Raw genomic sequence first — 22,180 nt, 5'->3', positions numbered from 1 at the left:
TTGACAAGTCGATGAGACCAAATCGAAGATCTTCCTGGCAACCTGGTGTAGCGTGAGATAGCCGCTAGATGTACCTTGATGGAGGTGTGTGCCAGTCAGGCCTTGGCCAAAGATAGCAAGTTACGCAGGATTGTGGGGACGTGACCCTCAAAGGGGTAATATTCTGTGACCAGCACCACGAAGCGAAAAGCTTCCAGTTGTGACCGTAGCACTTCAAGGTCGACGACGCCCTGGCTTTTGCGAGGACCTCCTTGCAGTCTGCTGGCAACTCATATCCTCCAAATTCTAGGGCTGCAGGAGCCAAGCCCTCAGGTTCAGCAATCCTGGGTCGTGATGTCGGATTGCGCCTCCTTCTCTGGTGAAAAGATCCGGTGCCACTGGCAGCTTGACCGGAGGCGACGCTGAGAAGGTCCAGGTACCAAATCTGCCTCAGCCACGCCGGGACGATGAGTATCATCCTGCATTGGCACAGTGTGTGTTGATGACTCGTAGCAGGAGAGGCAATGGAGGAAACGTGTACAGAAACAGCCCTTCCCACAGGAAGGAGAACGTACCCCCCACACTCCTCGGGTGGTGGAATCTGCTGGCAAACATCTGACATTTGGAGTTCACCGCCTTTGCAAACAAATCGATCTAGGGCCTGCCCCACCAAAATGCAGTCCACCTTTTCCTGCTGAAGTTTCCACTTGTGGCAGGAGCGCAATTCCCTGCTGAGGGAGTCTGCAATGGTGTTTGATTCCCGCTAGGTGAAGAGGGGCTAGGAACATTTCGTGTCCGACGGCCCATCGCCACAAGTCTTGCGCTTCCTTGGAGAGCGCTGGGGATCGAGTGCCCCAGTTTCCTGATGTAGAACATGGTGGGGTTGTTGTCGTAAAGATCCTCACCACCTTGTCCTTCAGGGATGGAAGGAACGACTTGAGGGCCTAGAACACTGCCCATAGCTCCAGGATGTTGATATGGAGATACTTCTCCTCTGGCATCTCTTCATCGACGACAACCGCTGCACCTTTCCTTGAATGTCCACTACCCTTCCGCCACCCGCACTCCCCCCAAGGGGGAAACCAGGCAGGACACCGTATTAAAACTGGCTACTAGGAGCAGTGCGTTTGCGATGGTGTTAAGCAGGCCTTAAGATGAAGAATCCCAGATCCGTCAGTAGCTGGACAGTCATCTCTGTGAGTCTGACTGCCAACTCCTGCGAGCGGGCCCGGATGAGCCAGTCGCCAAGGTATGGGAATACACGCATGCTCCGTAGACATAGGTGGGCAGCCACCGGCACCTGGCATTTTGTGATCACTCTGGGGGCCGACTTATGAAGAGTGCGGCTGAGGGTGGGAGGCCAGTAGGACCAGCACCCCATCCATCAGTCTGAACCAGCTGTCCAACTTCTTGTTCATCTGGGCGTTGGCCCTGGGCTTCTCCCAGACCTTTTTTGCCACCTGCAGGACATCATTCTGGAGCGGAATGCCAGAACGCCTCCTGGTGCGTTTACCGAAAACCTCTGCTAGCACTCAACATCTGGGGGCTTCCTCGGGTAGTGGGACCCTCAATAACTCTGCAAGACCATGAAGGCGGCAATGAAAAGCCTTAACAGATGCTGAGGGTTCATCGCCCTGAGCGTCATCGCCGTCATCGTCTGCCCCACCCCCTTTTTTACAGACCAAGGGTAGTCTGGGCCCTGGGACACATGTGCCAGCATGGTTCCCCCGTTGGCCCAGAACCGAAGACCGGTCCAACGGCTGAGGAGGAGGCGTTTGTGGTACAAGAGGAGGCAGAGGGATCTGGATGACCGGCAAGGCCTGTACCAGGGGAGGGGCAGGCACTGGCAGTGCTGGAGGAACAGGTGGAGGGCCCAGAGGTGGAAGAGGTAAAATCAGGGGATCACCTCCTTCACTATGTCCTGGAGCAGCCCCGTCATCTGTGAGTAACGCATGAGGAGGAGGAAGTGCTCAAAGAAGTGGTCCTCGAAAGCCACCAGGTCCATAGGGGGCTGGCCCTCCAAAGCACTGGGTCTCCGCTCCTGATCAAAGCACTGAGGCGTGCAACGCGTGTAGCCGTTAGGCTGCAGTGGGTATTTGTATCCCTGAGGAGACCAGCCGCCTGTACCATATAGATCGCCACAGCTTCCAGAGGGTAGGGGACTGGGAAATTCTTGCAAGGTCCATTCAATGGGCGAGAGCACAGGAGGGCCCTGACTCAAATCCAAGATGGCCGCCATCCTAGCAGGCTCCACAACGTGCTTATCCGCCATGCTCTGAGTGAGAGGGCACGAAGGCCCCGAGCCACGTGCAGGCACAGACATGCGAGGACCCGCCTTGTGCCCTAAACCCAAAACAAAAGAGTTGATCTTAGACATCCCTCTGGTAGGCGCTGAGCCCTCAGCCAGCTAGCTGGTAGTTGAATCGCCCGGACCCATGACCTGAGGGGTAGCTTTGGTAGGCTGTGCGCCCTTGGCACCTGTGTCGGTAGTCGTGCTGGATCATGCTAAGGACTGACTCTTGGAGATAGAACAAGACTATCCTTTGCCCCTTGGGGATGAGGAGGACAAACCTGACTGCCCCTACGAGGACAGCCCAGTAGGGCCCCCCAGCTCCCTTGATGGCCTCTTGTTTGCCCTCTAATTGCCCGGAATATCCCCCAGCCCCCTCTGCTTGAGAGCCAGTAGCCTTAGAGGCCTCAGGCCTGCCAGAACCTGAATCCAAGGAACCATTGCCTGAAGGAAACCCTAGTTAGGAGTCTCTGTGCTGAATAAAGGGCCTACCTTGTCCTGACGTGAGGTCCTAGAGACAAAGTCTTTAAGGTGAGCTGGAGGAGAAGTGTGGAAGATCTACCTCCGAAGCTGGGAACAAGCGGTCGCAGGATGCAGATCTCGTGAATCCTCCTGCAGCCGACATACAGTCGGGATGCGCCGGGGGAGGCAAGGCCCCGAAGGGAGGTGAAGATGATTGAAAAACAAAACAGGGATCAAGCGTAAAGTTAAGAAAGTCGCTGTGGCTAGCTGCTCGGTCCGACACCGTCCATGTGGAAAAAGGAACTCAGGGGAAGCCCAATTTTTCACTGCCAAAAGTTCCGGTACTGTCCCCATGTTGGGGGACGTTCACAAGGATGGCAGAAAGGGGACAGGACGTATGAGTAGGCCATCTTGAACATCACTTCAAACATATGGGGAGGCCACTTTGAATATTTGGTCCCCTCAAGTGTATTATCAAGACTAAAAAGGCAGCCCAGTATAATGCATCAAGAAAAAAGGTAAAAAGGTAATGACTGCTATCAGCCTGTTCCAAGGATGGCTGGAAAGTTACAAAAAAGCTATGTAGAACAAAGAGAAGGGGACAGTGTCTGCACAGCGCTCAATGTAAGATATCCTGTAATGCAAAAGGTAAAAGGATGACCACTCCTGTACAGGCAGGTCCAAGGTCTAACCAGTGAACCAAAAAAGATATTGCAAAAGGGACCCTAGGGGTCCCTAGCAGCATGCCACGTAAGGTGGTGGGTGCTTCCATAGATAATCATGAACGCCAAAACAAAGGGGAGGGGTCTCCTCACACTGGAACCTTAGAAGAAGGGCCCAGTGTCACCAGAACAAAAACAAATGCAGGAGGCAAGATAAAGAAAGTCTCCTTCACCTTCAAAGTCAACGAAGACAACTCCAGTGAGTCCAGCAGTAGTGCTGGGAGGCTTAGGACAGAGGGTAAGAGTTGCAAAAAGCAAATCGCCCTCAAACACATTACTGTAACCTTAGCAACACAACTTAAAAAAAAACATCCTTTTTGGAGCAATGAAAATATTTCCTACAACCAAATATACAATGATGAGTCTGTAAAAGTAATGCAAGCCAAATGTGATGAGACTGCGTGGAGATAAAACATTTATTTGCTGTAATAGTGTTCCAGCCAAGCTATTTTCCAGATCAAACACAAAAAATAAACTACCAGCCAGTAGTTTGCGTCATGAACATTTCTTATCGAAAAAGTAGTTTTGATAACTTTTTTATTCAATTTACATATTCATAAAAAAAGCTTTTCCAGTCAAGACTTCCTCAGAGTTTCGAATGCAGCGGCCTTGCACACTAAGAATTCTCTGCACAAAAAAAGCAGTCTTCGATTCAATGGAGGGCCTCAAATGTGAGTCGCTTGTGAATAAGGAGTGGATAAAGCAGGGACTTCCCCCATCTCCAGCGAAGCATCCTGTCCAGATTATAAGCTTAGACAAGACCTCTTGTAGCAGCTTCCCAACGGGAGAAAACGACAAACTATCCAAAGATTCCTGAGGGATGCCTGGCAATTGTTGAATCAGAAAGGCCTGTACAAGGAGTGGATGGATCTCGATGTAGCTGTGGTAGATATTTCAGCCAGTCGCATTTGGAAACCTGGTTGCTGGAGAGAACTTTCCTCGTGAGAATCAGCCTAAACAGCCAGGAGATACGTTTGCTTTCTTTTTAACTGGATTATACAACACACCATCCACCCAAGACTCGCTAGTTTGGACACTGGCTTTTTTCCCTTGTTTCCTTGGAGGTAACAAAGTTGCATTGGAACAATGCATTGCTTAGCTCTGTCAATGGTAATATAGAGTAGCTCCAGTATGTCTGCTAGGCAGGAAAGGAAGGATTGGAAATTAATAGTTACTCACTGCATTGACTAACGTACTCTTAGTCCATAGTCCCCTTTCCTCCATACTGTATGGGCGTCCCTCGCTAGGGACGGGAGACGGAACCTTTTTCTCCAAAAAAAACCTTCCCCTTTAAATTTAGGGGCATGCAGGGCGCGGCCCAGGAGCATGCACTCGCCTGACTCCGCCCACCGGCAAAAGGAGGCGAAAGATGGCACATACCGAGGGGGTAACACGAAGAGAATCGATCTTGCCCTTTCCGACCAAGGCCTGTGAAACCGCTGCAGATGGAAACATAAGACCGCAAACAAAGGACAGCATGTGTTGCAGCAGGAGTTAATAGTACACAAGACCTTTCTCTGCTGATGACCCAGCCAGGGAGAGGTGCTGTACTCCGTGGTACCAGCCTTGACTCGAAGGAGAAGAAAGCCAAGCGGTTCATCTCAACCGGTGAGTCAAGGGGAGAGTCGATAAGAAACCGAACTGTATTGAACAAAAAGTAGCAAGCAGCTAATTTGAACTTTGAAAAGGTTTAAAGGAACTATTGAGAAAGGGGGTTGGGGGGGGTGAGGGGGCAAGGACCGCAACAGAGGCGTCCGGCAGCACATGGGTGCTCATGCAGGAAACTCTGGGCGATTACCCGATGATAAGATACTACTGTATTCAGAAGGCCTTGGGAAGAGGCAAAGAGGGGTCAAAGTATTCCTACAGGGGTCCTGTAAAATCCACTGTACCGTCGAAAGTCTCTGACCGACTATTCGGAAGAATTCTCATTTCTGTGCTAATTCCCTTCATCCTTAAGAGACCCCCAGCTCTTTTGCTGCACTGTAGGACTTTTTAATTTTAACCCTGGAGTGATCCACCGTTTTCTCACTCTCTCATGTGTTTTGACCCGATTTGGATTATGTGTCTGCTCTGTTTTTGGAGTCTGACAAACTCCATAGGCATCTACCTTTTGCATGGTGACACACAGCACCGTCAGTGCATTGTCACAGAGAAATCCTTTAGATTTCTCATGAGGTATGAATACCTTTTCTTGTGTGAACTACTGTTTTCAAGAATAGTAAAGTTAAATTGACTTTACTTATCTTTTCTCTTTGTAGGTCCAGCACACACCATCTTATGTGGAGTTCTGGGGGTGGGGGGGGGGGGGGTTGCCTAGTAGCCCCTTATCCTACATGCTCATGTAACATTATTTATGTTACCCCCGTGACTTTAAATGGCTGGTGGCAGTGGTTTCATTTTCCTACCATTGTGTTTTTCTACTGCAGGTTGAATCCTCAGCTGCAGTATAGCACGCATGGGTGACCATTTCGTCAAAAGGCTGCCCCCAACCCCCCTACCCCCCTGTCTTCTTTTTTCAGCATTTTCTGTTTGTGAGGTCTTTCTTGGGTTGTATTATGTGCGTTGAGCCAGGTTTGAGCCCTTTGTTCGTTTTGCCTTTGGCAGGCTTCAGCACTGAATGCCGCCTCTGGCTCCAGTGTGTCTGGAAAGACAGGATGTGAGGGAGGTTCCTGAAACTCCCCTGTCCTCTGTCTCTAGGAATGCCTGAATGCAACCAGTCCTGGTTGGCTGACTGTCCTTTCAGACAGCCACCATGCTGTGTGATTGACAGCCTAGGTTGTGCGTGAATGGGAGAAACCTGTTTAAAAGGTGAGGATTTTGGGACTAGAGTCAGAGTCGACCACTGGGAGAAACACCTGAAGAAACCGCAAACTAAGCTTACTGCATCCTCCTGGACCTTTGAATTACCTGGTGAAGCCCTGGTGCTGTGCTGAAACTCCTTTTTCACTTCGAGACAGAGAAGCTCCGGAAGGGACGACTTCTTCCCTTGAGTTAGTGGGAGCAACTAACCCTGAGACTAACTCCACTGGACCATCTTCCCCGACTGGCTGCACTTCTTTGCTGCTGCAAGAACCGAGTGCCAGGGGTTGAGAAATCCATAGTCTAGTGCAACGTCTGAAATCCGGTCAGGAGCTCCAGGAGTCTCCTAAGGACCCTCTAAGAAGCAGGATGACCAGAGCTCGAGTCCCCTCACCAGAGTGCAGGAGCCAAGGAGTGAAGGAAGTCCAACCGATATCCCAGATTCGCGACGGTGCTGTTTGCAAAGCACTGAAACCGCAAAGTGCTGCTGAACCGAAAAAGAGCACGTAGCTGCCCACAACCTCCAAATTGCCGCTGCAGGAGCCCTCCAGACATCCTCCCTCTTGTCCCCACGACTGAGGCTCATGAACCCAGGGTCTGTATCGCTGCAACAGGACAGAATCCAGCTGCACAACTCTTCTTCAAACCAGAGGTACTGTTTAGACTTGGGGTACTTACCTCAGTGTCTTTGAGCTGTGCTTTTCGCAGTTGAGACTTGCAGTGGCTTACACTTAGAGTGGATTCCGACTCTGCTTTTCAACAGCTTGTGACCCTACAAGTGATTTTTCTACAAACCCTCTAACTTTGTGCAAGACCTTTTATCTAAGAAGTGCCTCAGCTCCATAGACTCTGTTCCAATTGACACTGGCTGTCCAGGGAAGTCCCTGCAGACTCTTCCAGCCCATTGACTTTGATATTGTTTGTCCCTCAGAGGTGGTAGCTTGTTTTAGACTGTTACTGCTGGGAAAGGCTCGTCTAGATTTCATTGTAAGATTTAGCTGTCCTCATATATACTGAGAACCTGTTTAACCCTTTCCTTCCTTAAAGCTTTCCTTTTTGCAACCTCAGAATCTGCAAAGTAGAACTAGTGATATATAAATGCCATTACTGTCATTGTGAATGAAGTCACCTCAGGGTGTAGGAAGTTTGTAAGGAGCGTATCCACTAACTTGCTCGATTCTGAAAAGTATTTTAAAGCAGATTTACAGTGTTGCATATCTTGCCCTTTTAAAGAACACTTATTTAAAAATGGATGTTAAATAAATAACTAGTTATAACTGAAACCCTAAGTGTACTTGCATTTGCAAATTTCATTGCTACAGCTCACATTTTCACATTTACCCATCTTGAGATAGGCCTGGTTGCTCAGCCACACTACACACGTGTGTAGTACAGACCTATACCAAAAGGTGGGTTACCTAATACCAAGCAGATAAGTGTAGTGTAGTGCTGAAAACGTGGGGAAGGGAGACCCCTGGCAATCACATCCTGATTTATTATTTTGTGAACACTTCTTTCTTTATTGAAAACATTATCCCACACTTCCTTTTGTATTTAGAGTAAGGATTGGCAATAGGGTTTTCTTAGTATAGGCCTTTTTATTTTGACAAGGCCACAAGGAGTGCCTGATTTGCATTTGATGGTCGAAGCTTGCTCCCATCTTAGTTTAGGTTAGGCGTTTTTCCACCCTGCATTTACAGTTTAATAAACACCCTTGAACTGTGATCACTTGAGTGCCTTTACTGTTGCCACAGGAGTTCCTTACAGTTACCAGAGGTGATGATGGGCCAAAGATGACCCGACGCTGGGGAAGAGTGCAGTTCTGTATTAAGTGACGCAGGGCAAGCACACAGTAGTTTGGAAAATTCAGTAGGTGCTTTTTAGGGTCCTTGCAATTATTTTTCCCCTCTTTATTTTTGGATCACTGACTTATATTTGGGTGGTCAGAGGGACTTCTAGTGAAGTGGAGTACGTCCTGGGCCGCCAATAAGGCTCTCGGGACAAGGGGTTCTTCTTAAGCCCCCATTTGTGCACTAGGGTGATTGTATCATCCTGCATTGGTTTTAGGGAGAAGGTTTGTGACAGCTGTCATGTAGGTTTGGCTTCATCAAGGGTGCAACAAGCAATTCTACAGCACTGGTAGTCCAATATACACTTTCTGGGAGCCATTGAGCCACTAATGTAGTTTTGTAAGTCCTACACCCAGTCTCCCATTCCTACAATTTTGGTGAATTCCTGTGTTCAGGGGGACCACCCAGATGTTCCCGTTCTGCCCATTTGGGCTCTTTGTGAGCAGACATGGCAGCCTACATATTAACTTTTACTCATTTAAAGCAGTCTATGTCCCTCGGCAGGCCAACCAAATGGTCTTTCCTAAGCTCAGGGTAGCTTATACTGTTATTTTTTAGAAAAAGCTTTTACTATTGCTAACCTGCTGAATGATTTTCAGCCATTTCCCACTGTTTCTGCAGTTTAAGAACCTAATGTGGCCATACTGGCTGAATGCTGTGTCCTGGGTTGATCTCCGGTTTGGGTTTTCTGCTTCTGGACATTCATCCTGGGTGGCTGCTGTCCTCCTGCTGATCCCACTTGTGTGCAGGATTAGGCCTTCTGTGCTGGGACAGTGCCCGGGCTGTCCAGCCACCATCTTTGCATTTTTTGTGTGTAAAACTTTCATGTCACAACTAACCAACAGGCCTTCCCCATTCCCCTCTCCACACCACCCACCGTGCCACCCCCTCCCCTTACGCAGCTCAATGGTAACTCGTTCAGGAAACATTAATTCAGCAAGTACTGGTCATAATCAATGCCAGATCCCTCCCCGCCCACACTACTGAAATTCATGACCACCTTACCAACCTCGACATTCTCGCCATCACCGAAACCTGGCTACACAATGCACCCGGCCCTGCCATCTCATCTGGATACTCCATCCTCAGACAGGACAGAACACTGTCTTCAGGTCGGGAATTGGCACTCATAGTCAAAGAGCACCTAGAAATAAGACACATTTCCTCCAAACTAGGGGATAACTGACTCTCTATCCGCCAAGATCGCACTCTCTCCCAACACCACTATCACCTTTAATCTAGTACATCGCCCACCAGGCCCGATACTGGACTTCCAAGACAACCTCGCACACCTACTAGGGGAAAACCTCAAAACTACTACCAAAACCATTCTCCTAGGAGACTTTAACTTGGGACTCCTCGACCAGAAAGATAGACCATCCACTACGTTAGCACAAGCTGATCAAGAAAGGGGCTTTGAATAAAAAGTACTCCATCCTACCCACAACAAAGGACGCACTCTTGACTGGATAGCTGATCATAATTGTGACATCGACATCAGCTCCATCACGCCCACCCCATGGTCCGACCACTTTCTCATTCACTTCCTCATCCCTACACCGAACAACTCGGTAAAAAAAATCAAGCCCGCACTGCTAGCCTTGGCCAGAAGCGCCAAGAACCTCACCAAAGAAAGCATTTTAACCTGCCTAGACTCCCTCACAAACAACCTCCATGCCACATCGGACCCAGCTGCACTGGCAGATATCTACAAATCCACCATTAGCACTGCCATAGACATCAACGTCCCCCTACAAAAGAAAAAATCCAAAAATTCCAAACACTAATACCTGGTTCTCACCAGAACTAAAAGAACTACGAACCAAAAAGCATAAAGCCCTAAACTTATGTCAAAATGCGCCCAACGCTTCTTCACTATCTTCCTATAAATCACTGGCCACCCAAAACAAAAAAAAGCATCATAGCAGCCAAATCCGCGTCCTATAATGAAAGAATCACCAACGCCACCTCAGAATCCAAAGAGAACTTCGCCATCTTCAAGGAACTCTCCACACCGGCCACTAAGTCCCAAGAGATTGTCAAGGACCAAGCCTGCTGTAACACCATACAATCCGCCCTCCTAAAAAAAATCTAACTCCTCCAAGCTAAAATCCTAGACCATCACAAAAATCTCACTCAGCAAATCCTAGCAGCATCTCACAATGAAATTATGACTGAGAACAAAAAGACTAATCACATTACACCTTTTTAATTCAGAGAAGTCACAGAAAAAGAGGTAGTTGATATTGTCAATAGAATCAAACCTTCCAATTGTAAAGGCGACGTCTGCCCGGCTAAACTAGTTAAAGACTGCGTTGAAACATTAGCACCATTTCTCCAATCCTTCATCAATGCATCCTTCAACACAAACTCAGTCCCAACCAGCCTCAAAGAAGCCTGGGTGCGCTCTCTTCTCAAGAACCCCACTGTAGATCCGGAAAATGCCAACAACTATAGACCCATCACAACTGTTCCCTTCCTGCTCAAGATCCTAGATAAAGTTGCCTACACACAAATACAGCATTACCTGGTAGAACATCACATTTTAGGAAAAAGGCAATCCGGCTTCCGCCCCAGACATGGGACCGAATCGGCCCTACTAGATCTTAAAATTCAACTCAATGACATCATGGACCAAGGCAAACCAGCACTCCTGCTATTCTTAGACCTATCTGCTGCCTTTGACTTGGTGAACCATGACATTCTAGGCACGCAACTCAAAAATGAAGCTCATTTTTCGCCCGAAGCCATCCCTTGGGTCAAATCCTTCCTTGAGGGTCGACTTATGAAAGTCTTTTCTGAATCTGCTAACGCTACCCCCATCACTATCCACTGTGGCATCCCACAAGGTTCCTGCACTGCACCCACCTTATACAACATCTTCACCCTCCCACTGTTCAATGACTTGGACCATCGCCACATAGCTTACACCAACTATGCTGACGACACACAAGTCCTGCTCCCTCTCACAGGTGTCTATGAACAAGACGCCGCAGCATTAACCAAGATACACACAGCTATCTAAACTTGGATGGCAGCCAACGGCCTCTGCCTTAACGGGGACAAAACAGAGATCCCACTAGTTGGCACCAAAGAAACATTAAACAAACTCCCGTCACAATACAAATCCTTTAAAGTAGACAACTCCACTATCACAGTCCCACTGCTGTAAAAACGCTAGGAGTATATCTGGACTCCACGACACGGCAAGTCAATGCCATAGCCTCCTCTGCAGCACTTACCACTAAGGTAATTAATGCTGTTAAAACCTTCCTATCCTCTAAAAACTGCCTGGCTGTAGCCAGAGCCACGGTAGGTACCAAACTGGACTACTGCAATGCCCTCTTCCTGGGCACGTCTGCACAAAACATTAAAAACATGCAAGTCACACAAAACAATGCTCTACGAGCCGCCCTAAGCATACCAAAAAGGGAGCACATCTCCCAAGCCAGAAAAGAATCTCACTGGTTACCCATAAATGAACGCATACTATTCAAATCCATGGCCATCACCCACAGATGCCTCTCTGCCAATGCTCCGCCCTATCTTTCTGAAAGAATCACCCTTAATACATCCACCAGACCCACCCGGTCACACCTGACTAACCAGACCCACGAACCCACATCCAAAAGAAGCAAAGCCGGAGAGTCCAGCTTTCAACACCTAGCACCCAAAAATTGGAACGCACTCCCCCACCGCCCTAAGGAACGAAAAATCATACCATGCTGTGAGAAAGGGACCGGAGTGGAGGGGGTGCCGGGAGGGGTAGCGGGACTCCGCGGGATCGCGGCATGGGGCCGCGATCCAGAGAACGCAGCCCCGTCCCGCCCGCTATCCCCGGGACTCTACGGGATCGCGGCAACGAGCCGCGACACGAAAGGAGCGGCCCCCTCCCGTCCAGCCTTACCTGAACCCGCCAAGGGTAACGCAGCCGCGGCCTGCAGCCCGGGAGACGGGTTGGTGACGGCGAACCCGCGGGAGGTGCGGGCGGTCGCGGGGAGCCGGCCCACACGGCCCGCCGAGCGTCTCTCCCCACCAGGAAGGGAGAGACGGCTTGCTCGGCGGGGCGGGCCGCTCTGGGGCGGCCACGGAGACAGACACACATGGCGAGAGGGAGAGACTTCAAAGGGGGGGAGGGACTCGCAGGATAGAGTGGGCTGGGAGCGGGACTCTTCGGGCAGGCAGCAGAAGCAGCCACTCTGGGAAACCACGGCAGCCTTTAAAGGAGGCGGGACATGGCAATACCAGCCAATGAGAAGTCTGATTGACAGGGAAGCTTTCCATTGGGGGGGAAGCAAGTCACTCACATCCTATAAAAGCCCGGGAACTAATCCAGCGTTTGTTGTTGATTTTCCTAGTCATACGAAGAGGACGAGGAGAGAAGGAACAACTGGTGGGCCTATCCGGACAACAAGGAGACTTAGGAGGGCTTAATCCTAGACCTGGAAGACTGCCTAAGAGTGGAGTAACTCTCAAGGAGTTCATGGACTATATTTTCATTAGTTTAAAATCACCTGAATAAAGTATTATTTCAGCAACCCAACCCTGGTCCGGGTCTTGATTGCTACACATGCCTTCCGTAGAGTACTCAAAACCACGCTGTTTAACTAACCCCCTACCCCCATCTACCGGTCCCCTTGCATTATCACTACTGTATGTAAATATCACTACTGTATGTAAATAACCTCAAATGTATGAAAATATGCATATATGCTCTGCACTGTATCTATATATGTATTATTTATGCTTCTAAAAAGTAAGACTGCTTTCAGCTCCACAAGCAGATGTGCGCTATACAAATAAATATCATGACCCACGAATATTAGCACACAGTTTCACAGCCTGGCCGTTCACGACCAGTACCCTCCGGTCTCCACTTGACCGGTCTATGTAAACCTTGCAACGTTTACTTCCGGTGATTGTACAGGTTGGGCGCCGTACGTTTGATATTGGTGGAATGGTGGCCAGTAGTCGAACGGCGGCTGGTGGCCCGTAATGTTGCAGTGCATCTTGTTTCCCTGATTTCACACATTGTCATATGTTCTAGCCATGATGCAAACGTGAGGGGGCTGCCCTTGCCTCATGATCTGGCCACCACGTATCTGGCGACTCGCGAGGCCATTCCCAGCAGTCTCTTTTCGCCCAACGATCCATCCTCTATCAGAGCAAGGAGCCACAATGCAGGTGAGTATGCTCACGTTGAGGGGAGCATTTTTGCTATTGCTGCCTCAAACTTTTCCCAGTAGGGTCTGATACGAGGGCAGTCGCATGCCACGTGATAGAAATCAGCTAGTTCTTTGCTGCACCTTTTGCATCTCGGGGGCGCTCTGGGTAAAATCTGCTTAGTCTTAATGGGGAGTAGTAGATTTGATGAAGGAATTTATAATGAATCAAGCTATATCAGGGGTTCAATGAGATGTGGCGAGTTATCCTAAATATGTACTTCCACAGTTCCTCGCTTAGCACAACACCCAGCGAGGTCTCCCACGCGGTTGTGTACGTCTGTTTCTCCCCTTTCCCACTTCTAACCAGTTTATATATGGATGTAGCCAGTTTACTATAGGTCAGGTGTTTAATAATTTATTGTTGGGCCAGGTGGGGGAGTGGGGAGCGCGGGAACTCGGGCCATTTAGTTTTTAGTATCCCTCCAAGTCTATAATATTGGAGTTGGGTCACTGCGTTATGTTCCCCCTAAGGCGAAGCTCATCCCATTGATCGAATTGCCTGTCCTGTACCAAGTCTCCCAGCCTCTGTACTCAGTTTTTGAAAGTGTATCTTGAACGACTTGTGGATAAGCGGTATGTCAGTAACATCATATATCGTTAGGTCAGGGTGATAGTGAGGGGAGGCCACCAATAGTTGGCCCACCTGATCCCATGCCCTGCACGTCACTTCAACAGGTTGGACTTCGTACACTGGGACAAGAGGTTAGCGTCCCAGTGTGTGGTTCTGGTACAGCGGGTACGTGGCGCTTTTCTAGCCCCCACTGCTGCGTGGGTTTGCAAGTTTTTGGGGTTCAAGACCGCTGCAGGTCTCTGATGGGAGGAGAGGGAGGTAAGCGGTTCGACACCTCTGTGGTGTCGAGGTGGCCCACCCGCTTCACGAGGTGTGGGCAGGATCTTAATTAGGAGGTGGGAGCAGATTAATGTCTGTGTATGCTCGTGGGCCAGGTGAATCAGAGCATCAAAGCGTCAGTGGTCCAAGCGGCTGGCCACCCCCCCAATCTGGGTTTCTGTATTGGGGCTAGTGAGCTCTACGCCTCCTCCCTCCGCTCCTTGTGTCATCTCCAGTGGCAGCGAGGCTCCTAGTTCTGCTTATGTTGGCCGCCAGCGCCCTCGGACCAGGGTGCCTGGCAAGTTCTCTAGGCAGCGTGGGCACTCGCCGCGACTCTCGCGTTTCCGGCTGGGCCACAGGGGTTCCAGGCAGGTGGAAGCAGTAAATATGGGGCCGGACGGACTCCAGTGGTGCACCAATCCCCCTGGTGCGGGGATGGCCACCACTCGCGTTCCCAAACAGTGTTGCACTCACCGTCTGTCGGGGTTGCTGTGTGGCGCCAGGCCCTACGTGCTTCCGATGATGCGGTCTCCCTCTTCATGTGTGGCTTAACTTAGCCTGCCACTCTGTACTCTAGGCGGTCCCGGGCCGCTGCGAGAGTGCTGTCTCGCAATACGCTGGGTCTATTCGAGGGCTCCTCTAACTCTCCCGGCCAGCACCGCTGTCCACCGTACTCCACTGCTACCCGGGGACAAGGGGGCCTGCACTCCTTATGTTAGGTCCTTAGAGGATGGGCTCAGTTGACTCCCTTCGTGGGATTATGTCATCTGTTTGGTCGTTCATGAACTCCCCCCCCCCCCCCCCTCAGGTTGCAGGGCATCCGCGTTTGGTGGTGGTGTGCTCTCAGTGAGCGGGGCCGATGCGTACCCTCTATGCAGGCGCTGTCCGGAGCAGCTCGCCACTGGGTAAGGTTGGGCACGCTCCGTCCGTAGTGGTTGTTCCGCGGCTGCAGCCAAGGGTTGCTCCCTGGTGCTTTCCATGGCTCTTCCTTCACCTTGTGTTGTATCAGTGTTGTGTCATGGCCAGACAAGGTTACGGCTTCTCCGGCTGCCTCCTGCGGGTCGCATACGCCTCACAGCACGGTGGCACTGCACCGGAAGGGTCGCCCCTATCCCCATTGCCCGGGCCTCGGCTGGATGCAGAACAGCCACGGGCCGTGGTTGCGGCTCTATGTTACATTCAAAGCCGATGTTACACCATTATGTGGGGGCTCCTTTCACCTCGTCGTTTCTCTGGTCCCGGAGCGTGGATAAGTACAGGATTTTTTAGCCGTTAAGTGCCATTGCTGGACCTCTTTCAGGCAGGGGCCATCTTGGATAGCTGCGCAACAGCACCCCCCACCATCTTTGCATTTTACTGACAAGGTAATCTCGCTGGAAGCTGCCGCTGCCTGTAAGGGTGTTGACACTACCAACCAACCTCATCTGCTCCTCGGGACTGTCCTTGTCCCTTACACAATAGTCTTTTTCGTGAGCCAGTCTTCTGTGGCTGGGCTCCTTCTTGTCCTCCGAGCAGGCAGATCCTGTTTTGCTGGGGTGCCCCTTTTGGCCTAGACTATTCCCTGGCTTTAGGCTACTACGCCTTCTTTGCCATCATTGGGGAGGTCTTGGCCCATGGTTCCAATCCATGGGACTTGCATCCTGTAAACCGCACCTAGGAAAGAAGCTTACTGGGTGATTTTGCTTCATAAAAACTGGATTTCTGAAAGCAAACACCATAGGTCCTGGGACAGTTGGTTATTCTCGGTACTCACCCTCAGAGGTTCCTGTGGTCAGAGGGGGAGTGAAGATTTTTCAGAAGAGTCACCCGCATTGTCCCATTGGTTAACATTGGAGCACTATCTGCGGTGCTTCAGGAAGAGCTCCAATGTATATCTTCATTGGGACCTCTTCTGGTCCTCCTCCTCCTTTGCTGCCATATCCACACTTGTGGAGTAAAACCAGGACTTTTTCCCCATACACGCAGATTGCCTATTGACTTTGCCTCATCTACTTCTATGGGAACTTTCTACTCACCTGAAACGCTTCCAAAATGACTTTGGGGGTACTTACCTGACACTGGGCATTTTCTCTTCATCCAGTTTGGGTCCAGTGAGTTTTAGGACAACGGCTGGAAGTGTAGTGCTTTCCTTTGATTTTTTTAATGTATTTTCAAAGTCATGCTCTTCACGTCATCACATGTGAAAGAACATTTTACATTTGTATTTATCTGAAGAACAGGGATGTCAATTTCATAAAGAAATTACCTAAAATAACATTTACAGAATGAAGGGGGCCTATATAATAGCGGAAAGATGTGAACAAATGGTGAGCCACTTTATGTGGGTGACAAAAAGTAGGACATATACTAGGGACAAAACAGAAAATCTTTTTAGAAAAAAGGTGACTAACAAAAGGTAAAATTAACCTAAGGGGGCAAGTGCCTCAAACTAAGCAGAGTACTATTTAAACATACACAATGATATTAAGCATCACTGTAAGCAGTTGTGGGGCCAGGTAGGGAGGATACGGGAAGAGGGCAGGGGGAGCTCCCTCTTCAGCAATTAAGTGATGTTAAAGCCATGATTTGAAGAGATCCACAATTTACACTAGCTATTTTTGGCGACACTAACTTTTTTACCCTGAAGTGTACTGCTATGGAAGCATTAAGAGAATATTTAGATTTTATTTGGTGGCCTCTAGCTGTGGTAGAACCTGTTTCCCCCCCTTCTAGAACCTCCATTAACTGCAATGCGTGCATTTGTATTTCTATAATACTATGTCCCAGAAGTGCTGAAATACTGTGGTTTTGTTAGTGTTGGCACTAGGGTTTCATGAAGGACTGGTTTTGTTTTCTTCCCACCCCTTGTAGACAAGTGTTCTGTGCCTATCAGCAAATAGTATATCTACAAAACACAGGAATCCGTGATGTCTTATGATAATGTACGTTTTTTGTGCAGGCACTAGGTTTTGTAATTGTGTGTTATAGTGTCTGGTTCCAGTTCCCCTCCCACCTTGTCACTATATTGTATCCTTAGATAGTGAACCCATATTTTAGTATATGGGTGTGAAGTATATTAATGGACATGTACTGTTTTCAGAATACATTAAGTATTTTTACTGTATGTATTGTAATTACTAAAGTGCTTATACAACTAATAGAGGTATATTTATGTAACAAAATAAACTTGTATATTTTTTAGTATAGCATATTTGCTATGGAGAAGTGTGTGGACTAATTGTGTTCAAATGCACTCACCCAGGGAAACATGGGATAACTTTAAACCCCCCCACCCCAAGGGGCTCAAGGTGTCTCAGGGTGTACAAAACTAAAATATCTCCCTTAAGGAGGTCGGACATTTTAACCTTCTAGAGAAAAAGGTCAGTGAATCAGTTCAGAAAAAGCAAAACATTTAGGGGCTCACAGAGTTACAGTTTAAGACTTTTTGCCTAACTGGAAGGGTTACCGAAAATATTAATACAGTTTGATCCAGTCTGAGATTCTCATTCATCTTTGAAGAATAGACAATAATTGACTACCACCCCCTGCCCCTCCATTTCTGGTGATGGACAGCTGAACAGGTCACTCATGGCGCATGCCTCACCCTCCTGTCCAATATTGTTAAAGTGAGAAGCATTGCCCATTGAGGCAGCCATACTGCCCTTATTACAGGAAGGTACATTAGGAAATAGGCCCTTTGAAAATTGAAGATTACAAGAATAGGTGACACTGCACACATTCATTTAGGAAACCCCAAACATAACTAAATGCATAGATTGCGTACAACATGAATAACACAGAATATAGCTCCCTGACATAGAAATGCTACAGCTAAAGGCCGCCATTCTTCCCAAAATGGACGCTATAGCATGCATTACAAATTAATGGAAAATTCCAAATGCTGAAAACAGAAAAATAGGGCTGTGTGGAGCTCTGACAAATAGCAACTCAATCCAAGGTTATTGGGGACAAGGTGAGGCCTGGGCAAGTCCCAGGTGCAGTAATTTAGCAGTCTTAAATGGTAGAAAAATATAATTCTTGCAGTGTCATGGCAGAAAGGGAGTTTTAGACTAAAGGTTGGCAGAATGGAAGGAGTAGATAAAGATACAGGGAACCAATGAGAACACAACATTGAATTTCATGTGCTTGGCAGGCTGACGGAGGCTCATGTTATCTCAGAACTGCTTTTATCCAGTTTTTAAAGTTGCAAAACATGTCCTGCGATTCATTGAGAAGGTGAAAAACATGTTTTTTGCATACCAGCACAGGATGAGGTAATTACAAGAAGAAATCATGATGTATTTGAGGAAGCATTTATGTGCAAAGAAAAAAGGCAATGCACTTTGCTTATCTTATAGAAACATGACCAATTATATTGTAAGATTTATATTAGAACAGAACTGATGTGTGATGTTTTGTATCCATAAATGTATGTTGGCTGGAAAAGACTTTTGAGACTTTCTTTGGTCAGCTTTTATTGAAGTTGATTAAACAGAGCTCTCGGCTAGCCATGGGGAAGATGAATGTTTCTCTTTCTTGCACAGTGTGTCTCTTTATCCAGAGATGGCTGCATGGGGGTATGTCAGAGGAATGACCCCCCCCCAAAATGCATCTTTGTTTTTTATTGATATTGTTAGCAAAGTTATAGTGAGTTTAAAAAGGCTTGAAAAAACCCTTCCACCTCAAAAGGGAACATACAATGAGCCATTTGATCATCTAAGTCACAAGTGCCACAGCACCACCCAGTAGCCATCACCAACAGTTCACTTACTGTTCAGATCCACATAAGGTCAGGATTGTGGGTATGTAAATTAGGCCAAAGGCTAGCCTTTCCTTCCAGAAAATGGGCAGTTTCAGGGCAGTACAATTTTCGATAGCAAAAGACTTGCAATTGGGCTAATTTACATACCCACAATGCTTCGCTCACGTGGCTCTTGGATGATCTTAAAATATAAATGTTTTGTGAATTAAATTGTGTGGTGTGACTCAGATCATGTGCAATGGGCCACATCCATGCCTCATTAATGTTGTGTTGCAATACATTATGACTTCCCACTGCAGTTCAGGAACTCATCAAGCCATGTGGTCATCCAAATGGCAGAGGTGAGTTTATAAACCAAACGTAACTTAACATAACAAAATTGTTCTACATAGTTGGACTGTATTCATGAGGTGCATATAAACTAGTGTATGCTCATGTGCATCTACAATTAAGCATACCTAGAGTTGTAGGGTGAGGCAGGACTGGTGGATGGAGACCCGCTCCAACTCCATGTCCAGAGACTCCAGAACTTCCTTGAGAGACGCTGCTTTGAGACTCATTTGACGATGTCCCGTTGTTACCCGGAACCCCGCCTCCAACATCTGAATCTTCAATGTTTCCACCACTGTTACATCCAGCACCACAGCCTTTTCTCAACCTAGCAAAGAGTTGAAGATACAGGGAGCATTAGGAGATTTTTATAGACAAACCGACCAAGCATAAAACAAAGCATCACCTATAATTTGTCAATGGTTAAACATTTTCACAAACAGCTAAAGGTCTAGAGAACATACATTTAGAACATTGAAAGTCCTACATAGCAATGTTGTCAAGTCAAGTTAAGACAACAGGCATGATTTTGTAAGTTGTTTAAGTAAAGCTAGCAATGGAAACTATGCCTAGGAACCATCGATAGCTAGCAGAGATCAGCAATAAAGGCTATGTAAACAATAGCAAGCCAGGAAACCTGTTCGCCATGGATTATTAGTCCCACCACTGTAGCACACTATATTAACTCTATATGTGCAAATCCTATTACCTTACAGTGCTTCTCACTCTCTCCAAGCTATGAGTAAAGCACATTTCTTCCCAACAGCTTTCTACTGATAGTTCTGAGCAGATAATACTGTAAGACTGCTTGAGTATTCCTACTGGCCATCAAGACCTCCCACTGAGCTCCGCACCTGTACTATTCCGATCGTCCCGGTTACTCACCCTGCTACGAGCGCGTCGCATCCCTGAATGTCCGCGCTGCAATGTACGCCACAACTGCGCTGATGTATTCTGTGTCTAGCCTTAAAACGCACACCGATGTAATTTGTTTCTAGCCTAAAACGTACCTGCCTAAACGCTGCTATTACTTAAACAGCCCTGCTACTGCCATTGTTCTGCACGCATGAATGTACGACACACCCAGAATGTCTTAAACGCTGCCATTGTGGAACAGCCCTAACATTAGTACCAGCTCATATTCCCATGCGCCGCTAGTGATTGATCAGCCTTCAACGCTGTGTAAAACACGGCTATTGTTGATGTCCTGCACGCATGAATGCACAGCGCATCAAACAATGTTATCCCGCCTTAACTGCTATTTGAGGTACCGCTAGGATCTTCACTTTGCGCACCCTAGCACCGCTCCCCTTACTGCTAAGCAACCATGCCCATCCTGCTTCCAGGACCAGCCTCCACTTGATGAGCATCTGCTCTAACACTCATCAGCACCTGCCGAGTCAAGTCTCCCCTCGCCACAGACACCCAGGTGCCACACCCCACACCATGCTCGCCCTTACTGCTACTGCTTATCAACCCCGCGGCCTAGCCGGACCTACACATCACCATATTGTGGACGATACGCTGCCACATGCAGAAAAAATACCCCCTACGCTCTTCCTGCCATCCTTTTTCTTTGCCCCCCCTGGCCTACATAACTTCACACCCACCCACTCCGACAAACACACAATCTCACCCAGCATCTCACCAGCTAAGATTGCAATCTGCTCAGATTCCCCCCTCCATGCCCACTCTCACCACAGGCCTGCCCCATCGAGAACCCAACTCCTGGGAGGTCGCTCAACCCACAGACCAGCCACAACCAAACCTAAGTCAGACACCCCCGCACCTACCATGCCCAGCCCAAAGGTTCAATCCATTGCCAAAACTAACACCGTCACACCAGGCCAGATCAAGAATGCTCTCTCACCATCAGCCCCGCCCACATCTCAGTTGCGCCCTGATTAACACTTGCTTTCTCTCTCCCAGCCCACGCCACTGATATTCACAACCTGCTCATCAACCTGGACCTCGATATCCTCACCCTTACCGAAACCTGGCTGCATGAAGCCTCAGGTTCCTACATCAGTCTTGTACTGCCACCTGGCTACACTATGTTCCATAAGAACAGAACCACAAACAAAGGCGGTGGTGTGGCGCTCATCGTCAAAGACTATCTCACCATCAGACAAATCAGCTCCTCATTGGATGAGCACACTGATGTTCTGTCAAACTTAGCCCCATCTCCCAAAGACACTATTACCATACACATCATCTACCGCCCTCCTACCCGTTACTAGACTTCCAAGTCAATCTGCTCCACCAGCTTGGTGACAACCTAAAAAAACAACTCCAAAGCCATCCTCCTAGGTGACTTTAACCTAGGCCTTACAGACCCTAAGGACAAACAACGCAAAGCCCTTGACAAAGCACTCCTCGACTTGGGCTTCATCCAAAGGGTCACAAACCCTACCCATGTCAAAGGTTGCATATTGGACTGGATAGCTGACCACAACTGTGCTGTGGACATCAGCTCCAACACCCCCTGCCCATGGACCGACCATCACCTCTTCCACCTCAACATCCCCACCAATACCACGTCCAAGCTTAACAAACCTGTACCCCCAGCTCTGGCCAGATCATCCATTCTCCTCACGAAGGATAGGATCCTCCCACTCTTAGAGGCAGCCTCAGCCCTGAAGCCCCACTTCTCCACTGGCCCTCTAGCGCTGGTTGATATATACAACACAACCATTAAAACAGCCATCAACCCCATTGCACCACTAATGATGAAAAAAGACAAAAATAGGAAACACTCCAAGAGTTACTAGAGCTAAGATCCCTGAAGCGAATGGCGCTTACCACATGGAAAACCTGCCCTTCTCACACCACTCTAGAAGCCTGCAAAACACTTGCCTCACGGTACAAAAAGCAAACAACCCTAGCCAAATCCCCATCCTATAACTCCAGAATCTCCAATGCGAAATCTGAGTCAAAGGAACTGTTTGCA

At 48.4% G+C, this 22,180-nt stretch overlaps 1 protein-coding gene across 5 annotated transcripts in view; it reads right to left on the bottom strand.

The window, feature by feature from the left end:
- The window catches only part of PCNX1 (pecanex 1), a 1,666,514-nt gene that overhangs the window by 40,302 nt on the left and 1,604,032 nt on the right, over window positions 1-22,180 (bottom strand). For all 5 annotated transcript variants that reach the window (XM_069638600.1, XM_069638595.1, XM_069638598.1 and 2 more), the window contains exon 33: window positions 19,359-19,558. In XM_069638600.1, the coding sequence (XP_069494701.1) occupies window positions 19,359-19,558 (200 nt within the window). The remainder of the gene's footprint in view (window positions 1-19,358; window positions 19,559-22,180) is intronic.

This window comes from Ambystoma mexicanum, chromosome 14 (genome assembly GCF_040938575.1).
Source record: "Ambystoma mexicanum isolate Mex_15411 chromosome 14, UKY_AmexF1_1, whole genome shotgun sequence".
Taxonomy (NCBI): domain Eukaryota; kingdom Metazoa; phylum Chordata; class Amphibia; order Caudata; family Ambystomatidae; genus Ambystoma; species Ambystoma mexicanum.
This window is presented reverse-complemented; position numbering and strand designations above follow the sequence as displayed.